General features: G+C 44.4%; 1 protein-coding gene across 1 annotated transcript; it reads left to right on the top strand.

Annotated features, from left to right (window-relative positions):
• Window positions 1-1,878: 1,878 nt before the first annotated feature.
• DDX20 (DEAD-box helicase 20) lies at window positions 1,879-18,673 on the top strand. Its single transcript, XM_029948853.1, has 13 exons — window positions 1,879-2,017; window positions 3,432-3,524; window positions 7,013-7,360; window positions 7,728-7,822; window positions 9,667-9,835; window positions 10,504-10,618; window positions 10,740-10,882; window positions 11,019-11,157; window positions 11,258-11,316; window positions 13,200-13,282; window positions 13,965-14,070; window positions 14,182-14,283; window positions 16,843-18,673. The coding sequence occupies exons 2-13, from the start codon at window positions 3,446-3,448 to the stop codon at window positions 18,000-18,002; spliced, it is 2,598 nt and encodes an 865-aa protein (XP_029804713.1). The 5' UTR covers window positions 1,879-2,017; window positions 3,432-3,445; the 3' UTR covers window positions 18,003-18,673.
• Window positions 18,674-20,368: the final 1,695 nt, after the last annotated feature.

The following is a 20,368-nucleotide window of genomic DNA, read 5'->3' as shown; positions in this document are numbered from 1 at the left end:
GATTGGGGAGGGTGGGAGGTGGCAGTGAACACATCACTGGAGTGCATCCTAAGCGAGAGCCAGGGCTTCCCGGATGAGGCAGTGCTTTGTTCACAAGGGCACCGTGAATCCGTACATGTGTGTGAGTGTGTGTGGCTCAGCCACTCTGAAATGAGCTCTCACCCACTGGTGAGTGGAAAATTAGCTTTGGCAGGTGAGGAACTGGGTGACAGGTGAGGGAGCCACAGGGGTATCGGTGTTATCCTTCTACTGTTGCTGTTGCTGGTGTGGCTAACAGTCTCTCTTGTACCCCCTTCTCCCCTGACTTGTAATGAGGTGCAGTGGAAATGGCTCAGAAGGGCTTGGGCATGGGGGAGCGTGGCAGGAGTGTGACAGAATGGCCTCGTGGCCTTTGGAAGCTGGCTGTGTGCTCTGCAGGTGGGCTGCCCTAAGCAGGTTGGGAACTGGCATTTTCCTGACGGCCCACAAAGCAAGCTGTGTGGCTTTCATTTCTCTGGTGGGTGGGAGCAGGGATGGCAGTCCAGGGACTAAGCCCTGGGAAATCCTGCCATATGGCGGAATGTTGGAGGCGACGTGGGCCAGAAGTGGCAGGCAGAAGACCTGGGGTCTTGGACTGGCTCTGCTGGCCTGTCTCTGCCTGGCTCCGGTTGGCCCTGTAATCTTGCTGTGCCTCAGTTGTTCTAACCTTAAAGTGGGGCAGGTAACTCCTCCGCTCCCTGCCTGCTGTAAAAGTAAGATGCGTAGAGGCGCTCTGAAATGTCAAGAGCGTGGTTCCAAATGTGAGGCCCACCTGCCAGGGGAATTTGCAGAGCCCACAGGGAGGCAGCCGTCTGCCTGCCTCCGCGTTGGTTTCACAGCCTGTGCTCAGACAGGTACTTAAACATCTCACGTCCACAAATCTCATCTCGTCTCTGTAGTCAGCAAATGAGGGAAAGGGCAGGCTGCACCATCTGATCTTCTTACGGACCTCGGCTGCGGGTCTCCTCTGTCCCCACCCGAGGCGATGATCCCTCTGCCCTCCTGCGTCTACTCTCGGCCTGTCAGTTTAATTTAACAAGGTTGCGGGAGAGGCTTGATTTAATCAAACCAGTTGCTGTATCCATTCTGCTCAGAGGTCCCTCAGTGTCACCAGCAAGGCTCAGATTAGACAGTGACAATTACTTCTTCTCCCTGGCTATTGCTTCCCCCTCCCTTTCTCTCCCTGAAGGGAACAAGGAGGCAGACCGGTCTCCTGGGACCTAAGAATAGATGCATGAGGATCAAAGGAGGGCAGCAGACTGGCCTGAGAAAGCCCCTCTCATGCCTTACATGGCCTGGTTTAAGGCTGAGCAACAGCCCGAGGAATGGAGGGATGGAAAATTCGAGCAGAGCTGCCTTTGAAAGGCTCAAGACTGCCTGAGGACAGAGCTGTGCCATCATTGATGGCACTCAGAGTTGCACCGAGTCTCGGAAACGGGGTGGAGGGGTGTGCCAAGGGCGTAAGGGGGCTGCATGCTCTGTACATGCCAGACCACAAGCATTTCTCTCCAGGTCCTCAGCCTGCATTCTGGGGTCTCCAGAGTAGGGAGACAACAGTCACAACAAAGGTGAGACTACATTGGGGTTTCTGTAGCTCTGTTCTTGCCATGAAAGTGGCAGTGACAGGAGGAGCTGTCCAGAACCAGGGGTTCAAGGAAGGCAGGGTGGAAACTATGGTGCGGGGGTGTAGGAGGGGAAGAATGTGTGTTGTGTGTTTGAGTGTCTGGGCCCCCGAAAGCAAGGCAGGGGGTCTCTGGTGCAGAAGCCTCAGGGCTTAGGGAGTTTCAAATTCCAGAATAGACCTCTCTTCCTGCCATTTAACTCTTTCATTTCCCTCCTTTTCCAGGAAGTGGGTGCTCAGCACCTTTTGCTTTCTTGAGCGGCTCACAGGAGAGAGACAAAGGCCTCTTGAAGGGGAGGACTCACTCAGGGTGATGGGAATCCTGTTTCGTTTTGCTCATTTGTGTCACATTCTTCCGTCGGGCTGGGCAACTGACAGGTGCATCCCTCCCGGGCCCCTCTCAGAGTCCCCTCCCTGCCATTTGTCTCTCACCCAGATATCCGGCAGACACCACCATCCACGGAAGCTGAATATGATTAGCAGAAACCCTTCCTGACAGCTCCAAAGAGAATCCCTCAAATGCATATTCTATTGAGTGCATCTCATTGCCGCTGACAGCGCTTTATCAATTAAATTCCACATTCCCAGTCTTTGGAGACGCCATGAACCTTCCTAACTAATAAATCACAGGCCCCCAGTTATTGTTAAATGTCCCATCAGTCTCTAATAAACTCCCTGCCAACAGGGGCAGGTTATTTATTATGCTGCCCGGACAAGAATGAATTGGGCCCCATTTTCACAAAGAGAAGAGCAAACGTGACGCCTTCCTCCCTAAAGACTGAGGCTGTGTTATTAAAAGGGGCAATTAATCAATGTGGGCCTTGGGCAGAGGAGAGCCTGGTCTGGAGACAGGGAGGAAACCCTGGGGTTCTCTTCCGAAAGCCTGCCAGGCCAATGCCCGGGGCAGGACGTGGCTGTGTAGAGTGTGTGGGCTGGGACTTTGCTGCTTCCCCACCTCCTCATTCCTGTCTGAAAGGGTCCTGAAGATACAGAGAGTCACCCCCTGGGCCAAGGGGTGCATGTAGAAATAGTTATCCTCCGTGTTGGGAGGTAGCCACTTAGGACTGAGAAGGTCGTGAACCAAATTCTGTCCGGGCGGCCAGATATTGTTACTTGATGCGCTTTATATAACCATCATTATTACTGATGGCGCTAGTCTGCTGAGTGGACGAACCGAAAAACACAGGAGGGAAGGTCCCCCTTGCCTGGGAGTGAGAACTAGGAAACACATGCCTAATCAGTGTGCTGGACAGACAGCACACAGGTGAGCCCTGCTACTGGGGGAGCAGCGTACCAACACCCAAAACACCCAGGGGCCATCAGGGGACAGACACAAGTGTGCGACGTGCTTCCTACAGTTACCTGTCTCAAATTAGATCCCAGATTCAGATGACGCTCTGCGGTCTGCCCGTTATAACCCAGAGTTCCTGGCTTTGTCATTAATGGGGGCCCCATCCACATTTCCAACTGTATATTTCTCTTTATTTTACATAACAGTACCCCGCATGGGGAGAGCACAGCACACTCATTTTATATTCCTTATGGTAGCAGACAAGGTCCTCTGTAACCTGGGACCAATATATCTCTGCAGCCTCATTTCCTGGTAATTGGCTGCCATACTTGCCTCTGTTCGCACTAAAGCTCGTGGCTTCCCTAAACTATTATGGTTTCTCATGCTTGTACGCCTTTGCACAAACTGTTCCCTTTGCCCAGAATATCTCTCTAACTTGTCTGCTTGGTGAGCTCTCCTTCCGCCCCCACTGCCTGATGGAACTCCTTATCTGTCCTTCAGGATCAGCTCAGAAAATGAGCCCCCAGAGCTTCATGGGACTTGGGCTTTACCTCCCGTGCTGCTGTTTGGCGGAAGTACTAGACTCCAGGAAAGGTAAGGAATGATCTGTGTGTGGCGGTTTTCTCACCTTTCAATGCACGGTTTAAATCACTGTGAGTTTGGGTAGAGATGAGAAGGGCATCTCGAAGGAAGCTACTGCTCTCTGAATCCCAAGAGCTGTTTTCCTTAATTTCTCAGTAGTTCCCACTCTCTCCCACATGACAGCCACATTTTAACGAAGGCCCTGAAAATGTCAGTTATTGCATATGATTTTCTACCACCTCGTGCTACTTGCATATTTCCTTCTTGATCAGGGCCATCTGTTTGCAGGTATCCTTCTCCGTGAGAACAGGGCTGTTTATTTCCTACCATTTCTGTATCTCCAGCCATTGGCTGATTCATATTAGGTGTTTAGAAGGTATCTGTTGAAAGAATGAATAAAGACATGTTTCAGATTGAAGGCAAATAACATTGCCAACCCTTTGTTACTATGAAGATCAAATGAGAAAAAGCAGCTGTAGAAATGGTAGTTCCGTTCCTTCTTTCCACATTCTCCCATGGATCCTCATACCCAGGATGGACCACCGTAGGTCCATACTATTATTTACATCGTTTTCCTCTACTCTGGTACAAAAACCTCCATGTTGAAATGATGGTATGGGTCTGATGGTAACCTCCACATCCGTCCTGAGTCTAAGTTTTACTTGCTTTTCAGTGCACAAGCATCCTTCCTCATTCATTCCTCTGGGAATGAGGTGAAGGTGAAGAAAGGCTTTCCAGATAGACAGAACAGCATAGGAAAAGGCTGAGGTCCCACTGAGATTTTCCCCCAGGGGAGGCCGGGAAGCACACATCAGTCTGACTCGTTGCAGTGCATGTTACTCTCATACCTTACCTAGTTATTAAATGGTGTCTTACCTTTGTGTTTTATCTTTATAGCATTCAAAGTTATAGCCAACAACTTTATTAAACTTTTCCACTACTGAGGAAAACATTTTATTGATTTGTGTTTTTAGCTATAGCCATACAATTTATTCCTAGTGACATTCCTGCAATGTTTGTGTTGGTAAAACATAATAACAATACACATGATCACAGGATGTCGATAAAACTGGAAGTGTTCTTTTCTGTAAAAGAACACTTTTTTGTTTCTTTTGGGATGAGAAACATCCCATGGCTTCTTCATCATTGATTGGTGTGAGTTCTATAGAACTACTGCTATGCATGTGGAGACCCAGCAAGGACTTTTGAGCAAGATTCAGTGTTTATTAGGCCCACCAAGGGCCTGGTGCTGGGCTGGAGAGCCTGGAGTGACAAAATTCCCATCCTTGAGAAACTCATAGTATTTTAGTGTAAGGGACAAACACCTAAATAAGTAAATAAGAACACGGTAAAGAGGTGGACTGGAGTGTGTCAAGTGGGAGTCTGGTGTGGGAAATAAAAAAGTTTGTGAAAAGGATCTAGGGGCCCCTGGGTGGCTTACTTGGTTGTGTCTGACTACGGCTCAGTCATGATCTCGAGGTTCATGAGTCTGAACCCTCAGTCGAGCTCTGTGCTGACAGCTCAGAGTCTGGAGCCTGCTTTGGATTCTGTGTCCCCCCCTCTCTCTGCCCCTCCCCAACTCATGTTCACATGCTCTCTCTCTCTCTCAAAAATAAACAAACATTAAAAAAAAAAAAAGGAACAGGATTTGAAGTTGGACCCAAACAAAGGTACACACTTAAGAACAATGACTCCAGTGAGTGGCTGGGAGAGAGAAGAAAACCGGCCAGGAGGGCTATTCAGAAGGTTGTTTCAATAGCAAGGATGACAAAGGGGCTTAAAATAGGACATATGCTATGGAGACTGGACAGAGGAATGAATGAAATATGTAGACGCTAAATTACCTGCTCTCAGGTAATTATAAGAAAAGGGAGAGGGATGGTAGATGGTGGAGTCAAGAATAATTCCCAGGTTTGGGATTTGGGGGCTAGGTGGATGAAAAAGTGGGAGATAAGAGGAAGCCTGGATACTTCAGTGCCTGCTCTCCACAGAACATCTTCTTTCACATGGGAAGTTGATATTTTCTCAATGTTTTCTAACTTTCTAACCAAAATGCATCTTTGGGACCTCTTACGGATGGGGATTACCTTGCCAAAGCCCCTCCTACATCATTTGGAATCCACATCATCATTCTGTGTGCACCTGCCTGTGTGTGGGCATGGGGTGAGAAAGAATGACCAGAATGATGATATAAGGACAAAAGAAAAAGTTGGAGTCAGACACTGAATATCTTCAGTTTTGGAATTATAAACAAGATTAGGTTCCAGAATTATTTGAATTTGGAATTTTGACTAAGACTTGCAGGAGCTCATTTGTTCAATACATACTGAGCACTCACTAGGGGTCAGATTTGGTTTTTTCTCAATGGAATACAGAAGAGAACTAGACAGAACAGGTCCCTGCCCTCACAGAGTGGGGGAAAAAGACACTAAACACAATTTCAGGTAGTGGTGTCATGAAGAAAAATAAAGCAGAACAAGGGAACAGAGAGTGGTGGGAAACATGGGGGAGCCCAGGGGATAGCGGAAGTATCTTAGATAATAATAGTAGGTCAGGGTGAAATAGGTGATGGCGATTAAAGAGTACATTTGCCATGATGAGCACTGGGTAATGAATAGAATGGTTGAATCACTATATTGTACCTGAAACTAACATAACACTATGTTAACTGTACTGGCAATTAAAATTAAAAAATTAAAAAAAGGTCAGGAACGACCTCTTCCAAAAGGCGATATTTGAGCAGAGACCTAAAAGAAGGGAAGGTGGCAAAGACTGTCAGTTGACCCCCGCGAGATGGTGGTGCATAGCGCCAGGGACAGGACAATACCCAGGCGACATGAAAGACGTGGGATGTCTACCAGACCTCTGAGTGGACATGTTGAGAAGGCAGAGATCGATGTGTACCAACATAAGTTCAGAGAGCGGTCTAAGGAGGGGCTATGGCTTTGAGAGGTGTCGGTCCACGGCCCGGCTGCAATTCAATGGACAAGTACGGGAGCTTAGTGTGCCAGGTGCCGTGCTCGGGCTGGGGACAGGGAAGAGTCACGCGGTGCCGGGACAGACACGGCCCGGACAACCACGAGGAAGTCCAATCTGGCTGTGCTCCGGACGCCTCGGGCGGGCGAGGACAGGCTCTGCCGGAGGCACCCACAGCCAGCGGCCAGGAGGCGGGGAGAGTTACGCCACAAGCGCCTCACAAAGCCCGCGTTCTGGGCGTGGCGCAGGGCGTGGCCAGACCGCCCACGGAGGGCCGGGAGGCCCAGCGGCGCCCTCACCGCGTGTGCGCGGCGCCCCCTTCAGGCTGCTCGCGGCCGCATACCGGAAGCCTCCGCCTCTCTCTCTTCCCTCTTTCAGGCTTCCTCGGACCACATTTTTTGTCGTTATCGCTGTTTGCGAGACTTCCTAAGCCTCCGACTTCCGTCCCTTCGCCCCTCGCCGAAGCGTGTCAGTGTCTTCCCGGGAGGACTGCCAATAAAGTTTTTCCTCTTCTCGTTCTTAAGCTCCCTCCCTCGCCTCAAGTACCGCGAGATCTGGCGGCGCGGCGACTATGGCGGCGACGTTTGAAGCCTCAGCGGCCTTAGCGACGTTGGAGGCCGCTATGCCGGCGGAGCGTGTGGCCGCACAGCTGGCGGCTTCGGAGCCAACCCTCGGGCCGGTGCGGAGCCTCCGGACGGCTCACGACGTCAGCGGCCCACGGACCCGCACGGGGGACGTGCTGCTGGCCGAGCCGGCCGACTTCGAGTCGCTGCTGCTGTCGCGGCCGGTGCTGGAGGGGCTGCGGGCTGCCGGCTTCGAGCGACCCTCGCCGGTGCAGCTCAAGGCCATCCCGCTGGGGCGCTGCGGGCTCGGTGAGGGCAGGGGCCGTGCACGGGCGGGTGTCCGGAGGAGTCCCGGGGCGGCCGCGGGTGCGGGGCTCGGCCTTTGTCCGGGCCTCAGTTTCCTCGGTAAGAGACGCAGCGTTGAATTGGAAGATGATTACAGCCCTTTTCGCAGGGACCGTTGGCTCTCAGTTCGGGAAGATAAACGGTAGAGGTTCAGGGACGAGGCCGGTTTCTGGATACGGTCCGATGCTTTTTTGAGAGTTCATTAAAAGCAAAGGTGCCAACTAGGTGAAATCTGGAGACTCTTCTGATCCTGTGATTTCATGTTGGTATCTAAGCGCCTTTAGTCGGTACTGGCTAGCGATATACGGTATATATATTTTTTTCTCCTCAGATTTAATTGTTCAAGCCAAATCTGGCACTGGGAAAACCTGTGTGTTCTCTACCATTGCTTTGGACTCTCTTGTTCTTGAAAACCTAAGTACCCAGGTGAGTTTAACTCGGAGGACCCAAAGGCGGGTATGTGATACGGATTTTATTATCACAGGTTGGATGCAATACCATAGCTCCTGCGAGAAGAGGTGAATTTAATGAATGATTGAGTTAAACCATATGAAAAGCATAGACTTAGACATTAAAGACTTTTTTTGAGTGGTGGTGGTGTGGATGGTGACCCAGAATATGTTATTAGTGTTATAAGTTTGGACATTAGAATAAGTCTGCCACGTCTGTCAGTTTTTTCAGTTACTTGAGAATACAGATAGGTTTTCTTCCTTCTTTTACTTGCTGACCCGATTGTGGTTAAGATTTCTATTTGCCCTGATTGGTGATCATGTGGTGCTCTGCCCATTGCTGGTAACTGCAGGTGGTTGGTAGAGCTTTGTGAGTGTATCTTACTGATCTCCCATCTTTTAGGTTCTCTAGGGGTAGGTCTAAGATGGTCTTACCCACACTAATAAGAGATTTAGGTTTGGGAATTATTTCTTCAATGAAGATTTGTTGAGCCCATGTCACGTATAAATGGTACGCTAGGATATCCGTATTCAGAGCTCCTTGAGTCTAATATCTACCAAATCCTGGCTTATGCACGTAGGAAATCCTTCAGCTTCCCTGAGACTAGGCTCTTCTACTTGTGAGTTGAGGTGTATTTTGAGATTTTGGTTTCTGACAATATGGGAGTACGTGAAATGCCAAAACCTGATTAAGTTCCATCACCCAAATTTGTTATTTTAAACTTAGGATCTTTGTGTTCTCAATTCCTTTTTGAAAATTGGGAAACTTCAGAAAAGTCAAGAAGTACCAGAAAATTGCATGTAATCTCACCTACCCAGAAAGAAACTGCTCTTAAGCGCTGTGGCATATTTTCTCCTAGTTTTTTTTTTTTAAGTTGTTTTTTCCTTCTCCTAGCTCAGATCTCGTAGTTTCAGCATGTCCTCCAGTAGTTAGTTATTTTGCAAAGTTCTCCCCGTGACTCCCCAATGCTCCTTTTCATGGAGCCAGAAGTCTCACCCTGACTAGGTCCAGCAGGTCCAGCGACATGGGCCTCCCTGCTGTTCCCCAGACACACGGAGGATGTTACTGTCTTAAGGCCTTTACATTTGCTGTTTCTCTTCCCGGAAACATTTCCCCAGGTGTCCTGCAGCTAGCTCTACTCTGTGGTACGTACATTTAGGTGTCTGCTCAAATGTTACTTCCTTAGAGGCCTTTCTTGATTGCCCCATTTAAAATAACTCCTTCCTAGGGCTTCTAGGTGGCTCAGTCCGATAAGCCTCCGACTTCAGCTCAGGTCATGATCTCAAGGTTCGTTGGTTCAAGCCCCGTGTTGGGCTCTGTGCTGACAGCTGGGAGCCTGGAGCCTGCTTTGGATTTGTGTCTCCCTCCCTCTCTGCCCCTCCCCTGCTCCTGCTCTCTCAAAAATAAATAAACATTAAAAAAAATTTAAAAAACCCCAAAACTCCTCTTCTTTTATCCTTTTTCTTTTCCCTGTTTGGTTTTTCTTTATAGCACCTTTTATTGTATGCCATTATTTATGTCTGTTTGTTTATTGTATGTCTTCTTACACGGAATGAAAGTGCCCTGAGGGCAAGAACTGCGTATTAAGTCTTGACTCCACAGCAACTTATATGTTGCCTAGTACATAGTAGGTTCTTATTCAGTATTTGTTGAATGAATACATAAGTGAATGAATGAAATAGTTTCCCTTTTCAATACAAACTAATCATTTAAAATGATCGGTTAAGTGAAAAATAGCTCATTGTAGTGCGAATGTGCCAACCACATGTATCTATTCCACTGACTTCGTTAAAAGTATGTTTATTTTACGCTTTTTTTAGATTTTGATCTTGGCTCCTACAAGAGAAATTGCTGTACAGATACATTCTGTTATTACAGCTATTGGAATAAAAATGGAAGGCTTAGAGTGTCATGTCTTTATTGGAGGGACTCCATTATCACAAGACAAAACCAGACTTAAAAAGTGTCATATTGCTGTTGGCTCTCCTGGTAAGATATCAGTGACTGTTCACAGCTGGGGCTTTTAAGGAACTGAACACCTTTAATATTGGCAATAAAAAATAATTGATGTAAGAATATGGGAATGTTTGATAACTCTGACAATTACCTTCAGGATTATAAACAAAGAAGCTTTAGACATGTGACTGGAATTACCAACAGAATTTAGAAAATCCCCATTCTTAAGGATGTTTAAGTGTACCTACAGAATTGGCTTCTGGGAATGAGAGAAATGAGATTATTTTCAGGAAGCCTTTCTAAGCCATGGATTGGGATTATTCTTGGCTTCTCTATTAATCATTCAGTCAGGAATCACTCAATCACTCAAATCAGGATTTAGTATTCAGGGCCTTAGCATTCAAGTTTTTTTTTTTTTTTTTTTTTTTGTTTGTTTGTTTTTTTAGCATTCAAGTCTTTCGATGGGAATAGTGTTTATGATCCATCCTTATTGGTGGTGAAGTGTGAGGAAAAAATAATGGATTTAGGCAAGATAGAACTCAAAATTTCTAATTTGTTGTTTGGTGTGTAAATGTATAATGATGAAGGTTGGATCAAGAAAATCAGCAGTATAACCTATGAGTAGAATAACAACACTGGCCAAGATTTGCATAAATTCTATGCATCTTAAATATTTCAATATACTTTTTTCTGGAATTTAGGCAGAATTAAGCAGCTGATAGAACTTGACTACTTGAACCCAGGCAGTATACGTCTCTTTATTCTTGATGAAGCAGATAAGCTTTTAGAAGAAGGCAGCTTCCAGGAGCAAATAAAGTAAGAAAAATACCTCGGCTTGACTATTAAAATGGTGTCCTAAAGTGTCTGTCTTTAGCTTTTCCAGCTGGCAGTTACTGTCTGGTTAGTTTCCATGGTGTGTGTGTGTTATGTTTTGCAGCTGGATTTATTCTGCCTTGCCTGACAGTAAACAGATGCTGGCTGTATCAGCCACCTACCCTGAATATTTGGCTAACGCTTTGACAGGGTACATGAGAGATCCCACTTTTGTGAGACTGAATCCCAGTGATCCGAGTCTCATAGGTGAGTATGGATATTGGATACTTACACTACTGGTTTGTTGGTGATATTCTGGAGCTTTTCCTTGCCTGATTGGCTGTATTTTTCATATTTGCTATTAGGATATAGCATATAGGTTTTAACAAAAGACACTTTGCAGGTTTGAAGCAGTATTACAAAGTCGTCAATTCATACCCGTTGGCCCATAAGATTTTTGAGGAAAAGACTCAGCATTTACAGGAACTGTTCAGCAGAATTCCGTTCAATCAAGCCTTAGTCTTTTCTAATTTGCACAGCAGGTAACGTACCTTAAAAGGTCACCTGGGGGAACTTGTGAAATAAAAGGATAGGTGTGGGGCCATATATATATAATTATAACCTCTATGTTATTTTTCATAGAGCACAACATTTGGCTGATATCCTTTCTTCGAAAGGCTTTCCTGCTGAGTGCATTTCGGGTAAGTTAATCTCTTACTTTAATCTTTGTTTGGTATCCTGACTTGAAGCCTCTCCAAAGTCAGGAGGAAGAAATACTACTTCATGAGTTGTCCTAGAAGTGTGCAGTTACACTGAGTCTTCAGAGTAAAGGAAATTTCAGGTTAATTTTTTCATTGGTATTTGATATATCAATATTCTTATTTTTTAGTTTTTAGTTTTTAGTTTTTTGGGGTTTTTAAAGTTTATTTTTTGAAAGGAGAACAAGCAGGGGAGGAGCAGAGAGAGGGGGAGAGAAATCCCAAGCAGCTTCTGCACTGTCAACACAGAGCCCGATGCAGGATTTGAACTCATGAATTGTGAGATCATGACCTGAGCTGAAATCCAGAGTTAGATGCTTAAGACTGAGCCACCCAGGTGCCCCTCAGTATTTTTTTTAAATTTTCTTTAATGTTTCCTTTATTCTTGAGAGACAAAGAGAGACAGCATGAGCAGGGGAGGGTCAGAGAGAGAGGGAGACACAGAATCCGAAGCAGGCTCCAGACCCTGATGCAGGGCTCGAACCCACGAACCATGAGATCATGATCAAAGCCGAAGCCGGCCACCTCACCTACTGAGCCACCCAGGTGCCCCTAAGTATTCTTATTTTTAAGGATGTAACTTGGTACCTCATATGAAATTAGAAAATTGGAATGAATTATCCATGAAGAGCTCAATAATTTTATAAAGTTTATTCAGCGAAAAATATTTTGCTTCCTTACATAATCATTGTAAAAATGCTACAAATTGCTATTGAATTAACTGCTTTATGGTCTTGAGGAAGGCGAACATTTTTTTTTAAAGATTTTATATTTAATATTTATATCTAGTGTGGGACTTGAACTCACAACCTTGGATCAAGAGTCACATGCTCTACTGACTGAGCCAACTGGGCACCCTAAGATGATTCATTTTTGACAGAAAACTAAATTATTACTGCTGGCCTAATAGAAATGAAAGATTTAAAGGAGTTTTTGATCTGTAAGATCTTTTTTAGAGTTTTCATTGATAGCTTAGTTTTTTAACCTGTTAGCCTAAGTTTGTTTCATCATTGGATACTGTGACATACTAGGGAGACTGTTTTCTGATGGACAATATTTTAACCATGGATCACACTTCAAAACCAAATTTATAAACAGCTGATTAAAGCAATTCTTCTGAGAATCGTTCTACATCATATGTAACCTTGCGGATGTAATGTTATATCTGCAGGCATAGCCTGGTCACCATTTAAACTTGATTTTTGAGGGGTGCCTGGGTGGCTTGGTTGGGTGTCTGGCTCTTGGTTTCAGCTCAGGTTGTGACTACATGGTTCGTGGATTGAGACCCACGTTGGACTCTGTGCTGACAGTGTGGAGCCTGCTTGGGATTCTCTCTTCTCCCTCTCTGCCACTCCCCTGCTCGCTCTCTCTCTCTCTCTCTCTCTCTCTCTCTCTCTCTCTCTCAAAATGGGTAGATAAACATTTAAAAGTAAAATAAAATAGGTTTTTGAATTTCAAGTTGACTGCCTAACCATATTTTAAAAGATTCTGACTTTAGGTCTTAACCTATATGTAGAATTAACTTTGGTATATATATTTGAATTTTTTAATGTTTTTATTTTAAGAAAGAACACAAGTGGGGAAGGGGCAGAGAGAGAGGGAGACACAGAATCATTAGCAGGCTCCAGGCTCTGAGCTGTCACCGCAGAGCCTAGTGTGGGGCTTGAACTCATGAGCTGCAGGATCATGACCTGAGCCACCCAGGCACCCCAACTTTGGTATATTTTTAAAGCGTTAAGGCTGGTAGTTATGATTTCTGCTTTTTGTGAATTTGGTAAATATATGTTAGCTTGTTTATATATGACTTTCTTTTTTGGTCTTTTTAGGTAACATGAATCAGAATCAGCGTCTTGATGCTATGGCCAAGCTGAAGCAGTTTCATTGCAGAGTCCTCATTTCCACAGATCTGGTAAGTTTCCTGTTTGTTTTGGGTGACTAATCCATCCTGACTTGGGCTCTATTGTCAGATGCACAGGTTTCAACTATTATTTTACATGGGTGTATCTGGTAAGAATACCAGAAGGGAATTGTCTTTCCAGTGCTGGGGAACATGCTTTCTTTATATTTTTTATATATATTCTTTTATATCTTCATCTTTTTTTTAATAGTTTATTACCAAGTTGGTTTCCATGTAACACCCAGTGCTCTTCCCCACAAGTGCCCTCCTCCATGACCATCCCCTTCCCCCCTTCCTCTTCAGCCCTCAGTTTGTTCTCAGCATTCAAAAGTCTCTTTTGATTTGCCTCACTCCCTCTCCCCAACTCTTTCCCCCGCTTTCCCCTTCCCATGGTCCTGTTAGGTTTCTCCTGTTAGACCTATGAGTGACAACATAAGGTATCTTTCCTTCTCTGCCTGACTTATTTCGCTTAGCATGACTCCCTCTAGCTCCAGCCATTTTGCTACAAATGGCCAGATTTTCAACATCTTTATTCTTGAAACTAGTCATTAGAAATGAATTTCCTTTTCCTTTGCTCCTGAATACCTTCTTGTTCTTAACTTGGCTCTTGTTTGTACTGTGCTAGAATAATCTAGTGTGTGTTGGTGCCTGTGTGGCAGTTAATGCAAACACTTGTTCTCCTTTTCAATTCAAGACTTCCCGTGGGATTGATGCTGAGAAGGTGAACCTGGTTGTAAATCTGGATGTACCATTGGATTGGGAGACATACATGCATCGGATTGGCAGAGCTGGCCGTTTTGGTAAAAAAAGAAAAGTTTGGCTGCTTTCTTTAGGAGGAACGCTCACAAATATGACAGGTGGAATGTCATTTATATGAAAATAATTGACTAATGAACACTCCCTCCCTTTAGGTACCTTGGGGTTGACGGTGACCTACTGTTGTCGGGGAGAAGAAGAAAATGTGATGATGAAAATTGCCCAGAAATGTAACATCAACCTTCTGCCTTTACCAGGTATATTTTGTCTGTGTCATTTTGCTGTCAAAAGAATAGTGATGGTGATGATAGGCCTCATAAAGTAAACAGCTGACACGGAGCACTGAGGATGTGTTGGGCCCTGTTCTGTGTGTTAGCTCAGTTAATTATCCCCGCAGTCCCATGCAGTGTGTGCCCTTATCACCGACTTTTTGTGAATGAGGGTATTGAGGGTTTGAGAAGTGAAGTAATTTGCCGAAGTTCTTACAGCTAATAAGTAGCAGGGAGAAGATTGCCAGCTAACTCCTGGCACATGAGAAATGAGAACTATCTTACTACTGTATTACCTCTGTATTTTAGCTTGTAGCCTTGCAGTTTGATTTCACCGCAAGGGGGCATATATTTCACTTCTTTTGTCGCTGTGAAGGGAATTCTTGCCATATTTTCCTTTGTCATCATGGGAAAGAATAGTATCTTTAACTTGAGTGCATTTAGGAAAATTTGGAGTGTTTTCTTTCCTTTTTAAAAATTTTTAAAAATGTTTATATATTTATTTATAAGAAATCTCTGTAAAAGAGATTTGTTTATTTATTTACAGGTAATCTTTATACAAGCCCCAGTGTGGGGCTTGAACGCATGATTCTGAGATAAAGAGTCATGTGCTCTTGCGACTGAGCCAGCCAGGCGCCCTGAAGTGTTTTCTTTTGATTTAATGAATAATTTGTCGAGCTGATTTTTTTTTTAAGTGCCACCTTGGAAACTGCATGTCTGAAACTATTCATGCTCCCTTTGAAAACTTTTAAAAGCCTCTTGTGTAGAAATGTGGTTTATTTACTATATATGTTAATGTACACGTGTTAGTGTGCGTGTGTATATATGTGTGTATATGTACGTATACGTATGTATATATACATAATTATATACTTATATATTCACGACCTTCTGGAATATGGGATAAGTCGTTATTGAATATGCCAGTGAATATTTCAGCGATTTATATTTAACTCCTTTAGTGATTTTTATAAAGTTCGATTAAACATAGGTCTTGGGAATTCTGTGGATTCTTGTGGTTCTGGCTCTGTCCATAGCTCATTTTGTGATCTTTTCACAAATTACTTGCTCAAAGCTAGTGTCCTGATTTACAATAGATTTGTTCTTAGAAACAGTTTTCAGGTTCTCTGTTACTTTTAATATATTTTTTTAATGCTTATTTTTGAGAGAGAGACAGAGCGTGAGTGGGGGAGGGGAAGAGAGAGAGACACACATAGAATCTGAAGCAGGCTCCAGGCTCTGAGCTGTTAACACAGAGCCTGACGCGGGGCTTGAACCTATGAGCAGTGAGATCATGACCTGAGTCGAAGTTGGATGCTTAACCAACTGAGCCACTCAGGCACCCGTGTCACTTTTAAGACTCTACAGTATGTTAATTCTATGTATAAGTCTATTGGTTATCTGTCAGATGATTATAATGTGGGAAAAATAAATTGAAAATTGGGGAAAGAGGGTTAAGACTTTCAGTAGGATTTAGTATCACAGTATCTAGTGTAATAAAATTTGCCTTTGGTTACTGGAAAATGACATATTTGGATCTTTATGTAATGTTATCAGAGCCTTGACATCATGAGAAAATTAAATTTGTGGTATTAGATTTATATTGCACTTGGAGCTTGCGCGATAGCAGACGGCTCCGGTGCCGTGCCTGGCAAGGAGTGGGTGGGGAGTTGCCTGGTTGAGAGGTGTAGTAGGCAGACAAGGGATATCCCTGTAGTAGCCCTCAGAGTTGTTGTCAGAGGATCTGTTCAGCAAAAGATCAGAGCCCCAGCTGAGAAGAGTCCAGATCTGAGGGACTCAGTAGTGGAGAGTATCCGTGGAGCACCAGCAGCACCAGCAGACGGGCACGACCTGTGTGAATCAGGGTTCTGTGTGTTTTGTCTGCCTGAGGGGAAAACTGATCACACTTGGGGAGGGTGTGTGTGTGCAGGTGGGAGCAAATGATCCCCCCTGGATGGAATAGAAAATGTAGGGCTGGAGCCAGCACGTTTAAAAAATATTGACCAGTGCCATTATGGCACAGATCTTTATACAGTCCTCTTAACTTTTTCCCAGATAGAGGTTTTTCTCCACTGTTGGGGGCAGTGATTCCTCCCTGCCGGGAGTATGGGGTGGCAGATTTAGTTGGGTGCAGAGTTGCAGTCGTAATAATTCCCAGTCGATAAGCTTTGGGATCCATTTTCTAATACCTTGTTTGGCTGTCAGCAGTAGTGACATAAAGGGGAAGAGGTGGGCAGGCGAGAGGGGAAGAGATGAGGGGAGTCGCTGCGGACTTGAGCCTAAGCTCTTTCTGAATGAGAGGTATGGGGAGATAGCGCTCGTGAGTATGGGATGGGTCTTGTATATTTTGGGGTATATTTCTTTACTGCGAGGACTGCTTAGGTCTTTTAAAACACTAGTATGTAATTCTTAAGCTTCCTAGTGTATTTGTTAGTACATTTTATTTCTTAACCTTACTTTACCATGGAAAGCTTTATGAAGCCATTCAAAAATTGCTCGTCTCGAGCAGCTCAAGAATTTTAATATTCTCTTGTTCCTTTTATGTAGATCCCATTCCTCCCAATCTGATGGAAGAATGTTTGGATTGGGATGTGGAGGTTCAAGCTGCTATGCATACATATGGCTTAGCAAATGTACCTACCCAGCCCTTAAAAAAGCAGATTCAGAAAATAGAGAGAACCTTTCCAACACCAAAAGCTCATGGTAACCATGTGGCTTCATCCAGAAATACTTCTGTATCTGCACTCTTAGTCAAATCAAAAAATAATACCAAACAAAAGCTTCCTGTGAAAAGCCACTCAGAGTGTGGAATCGTCGAAAAAGCAATGTCACCAAAAGAAGTGGGCTGTGGCATACAGTTGGAAGAGCAGATGAAGAATTCCGTTCAGACCTCTGTGGAAAAAACTACCAGTCCGCACCAGGTCACAGAAGCTGCACCTGTGTCACTCCCCAAAATCCCTTGTCTGTCATCCTTTAAAATCCATCTGCCATACTCTCTGACTTTTTCAGAATTGGTGGAGGATTATGAACACTATATTAAAGAGGGGCTAGAGAAACCCGTGGAAATCATCAGACACTACATGGGTCCTGGGGATCAGACTGTGAATCCTCAAAACGGTTTTGTAAGAAACAGAATTCCTGAAGAGAGAGTGCAGACACTGGCAAGCAGTAGTCAATCTGGAGACTCCGAGAGTGACAGTGATTCTTACAGCTCAAGGACTTCTTCCCGGAGCAAAGGAAATAAGTCCTACTTCGAAGGCTCTTCTGATCCTCAGCCGAAAGGTGCGGAGTCTCCTCAGGTGGACGGCCATCTCTCTTTGGAGCAGCCTCTGAATGGAAACAACATCCCTGATCCAGTAGAGTATCAAGCATCACCTGAAATGCAGACGAAGGCAAGGCATAAAGAGGGGGCTACCCAGAGAGCCAGGCAGAGCCGAAGAAACCCTCCCCGGCGGTCTTCCTATCGACCGCAGACAGAAGCCCAGAAGGACGGTTGGTACGACTGCCACGGGGAGACGCATCCGGGTTTTTCTGACACCTACCAGGATTATGAGGAGTACTGGAGAGCTTACTACAGGGCGTGGCAGGAGTACTACACTGCTGCATCTCAGTCATACTATTGGAACGCCCAGAGGCATCCGAGCTGGGTGGCGGCTTATCACATGAATACCATTTATCTACAGGAAATGATGCGTGGCAATCAGTGATGCCAGGCAGTACCCCATACCGTCCAGAAATATCAACGAATGATACCTTCGGATAACCATCCTCCTTGGCCGTTAGCACAGTGGCATTTTTGAGGAATTTGTAAAGTCTTGAGCCTTTCCTCTGGGACACATCTATTTTTCAGATTGTTTTGACCTGTCTGTCTTACTAGATCAGGTATATTACCTGTTTTTTTTTTTTTGAGAAACTTTATGGATCAGATTTTCCAAAGAAAATTTTGGAGACCTAGAGCTAAAGGTCCCAGGATGCCATTTTCTAGAAGCCATTTGAGAAAGAAACAATGAGAAAGACTTACACCACTGCTTGCTTAAAAATAAAAACAGTTGAGATTTGAAAAATAATATTAGTTTATGTTGTGGAGTTCTTGACAAAAGGCTTGGGCTGTATTTCTGTAGAGGTGTGTTCTTGTAGAAATTTGTAACATCTTAGATCAGAAAATCCCCTCGCCTTTTATGTTTAGGTAGGAAGGAATAAATGTTGCTTTATGCTTTCCCAGAGGTAGCTTTGATGCTGTTTGCTTCCAGTTAAAATATTTGTTACCAGTAAAAATGTGAACTTAGCCAAATGTTTATTACTCATCTTTTGAATGTCTTGTTTTTAAGATTGTGAAAGCTGTGTGTTGTTATGTGCATTAAACAGCTCAGGATCATCAGTGGCTGGCTTATTTCTGTTTCTTAAGAAAAGGAGTAACTCAGTCTTTGTTGGTTCTTGTATCCTTTTATGAATCCGATGAAAGCTATAGATTTATGCCAGAAAAGTTTTCATTCTGTTAACAAGATATGTATAAGTAATTGCTATAGGTTCATAGACCCTCTGAAGGCCAAGTGTGGAAGCCAGATTAAGAGCTGCCCTGGTCTGCTGGGAGGCTAAAGGAAAGTTCGAGCTCTTTGTTTTACGTGTTTTTTGGAAGCTGGAACTCATTCTGTTTAAACTCTTTCAGAAAATTTACCCCCCAGTTTTTACCTAAAGTCTAGGATCTAAGGGGAGCGTCTCATTTTTCTGAGATGGCACATTTATAAATCATGATTTAGAAAAAATGTAGAGTCCCCCTTATCTGAGATTTTGTCTTTTTTTTTTAGTTTATTATTTGGAGAGAGAGCACGTGCAAATGGGAGGAGCAGAGAGGAGGGAGGGCGTGAGTCCTCAGGCTCTGCACTGTCAGCGGGGTCCGAGCTCGTGAATTGTGAGCTCATGACCGCTTAACTCACGGAGCCACCCAGGCGCCCCTGGTATTTTGTTTCCTGCACTTGCAGTTTCCCACAGCCAACTGTTGGGTGGGTCCAGATGCAGATTCTTTTGACAATAGTGTCAGGCCAGTTGTAGCCTCATTCTGCCTCAGCACTTAACGGCATTCACCATCGGGTAGGCATTTTATCATTTACATCATCACCAGAAGGATGAGAGCAGCCCAGTAAGATACTTTGAGAGGCCACCCTCACATAATTTTTATTATAGTATGTTGTGATTATTCTATTACTATTGTTAATCTCTTGCTGTGCCTGATTTACAAATGAAACTTTATTATGGGTGTGTATGTATAGGAACAAACAGTACATATAGGATTCGGAACTACCCAGTTTCAGGCATCCGCTGGGGATCTTGGAGTGTATTCTCTGTGGATAAGGATGGACAGCTGCCCATATTCTTTAATTTCGCCGTGGCAATCCTTCTAGGATTATGCATTTGGTTCCCAAACCTTCTGAATTGGATTTGTAGTGAAGACAACCGTTTACGTCTAGAGAGATTGGTATTTACTTTTGAAAAGGAAAGCTCTTCTGTGTGCACACTTAACTAGGCCGTACCAACACTTTCCTCCAGGGCTTTCGGCACACATCCGCCATCGGCAGCCACCGTCATTTGCTGTCCACAACACTCACATCCCACTACCCTAAACTCCTGTTTACCTCGGATTCCTGTTGTCTGGGAACTTACCCGGATCTGTACTATACATGCATTACCAACTTAGAATGAATTAATTAACACTGTAAAAAGCAAATTCATAATTAGGTCCAGCATGTCATTAAGAGGTAGAGACTTTAATTACACGCATTTCAGTAAGATCCTGTCATTGCTATATAATTGAACTTCTTTCTCTGTACCCTTTCCCCCACAATACAGCCGAGTTCACAGTCTGTCATTGCTAGGGGATTTTAATTAGGATACTGCTGCATCTTAATTACAGGTGAGGTTACCTGTTAGTCTTGAGATTAATTGGATTCTCTCTTTAGGTTTGTATTATTTTGTATTTGCTTTTTATTTTAATAGAAAAATAAGCTTTAGGTGGGAATACACATAAACTCTGAAAATAATGATTGATTTTCCATGAGCATTTGCTTGGGAGATTTCA

Source organism: Suricata suricatta, chromosome 8 (genome assembly GCF_006229205.1).
Source record: "Suricata suricatta isolate VVHF042 chromosome 8, meerkat_22Aug2017_6uvM2_HiC, whole genome shotgun sequence".
Classification (NCBI taxonomy): Eukaryota; Metazoa; Chordata; class Mammalia; order Carnivora; family Herpestidae; genus Suricata; species Suricata suricatta.
This window is presented reverse-complemented; position numbering and strand designations above follow the sequence as displayed.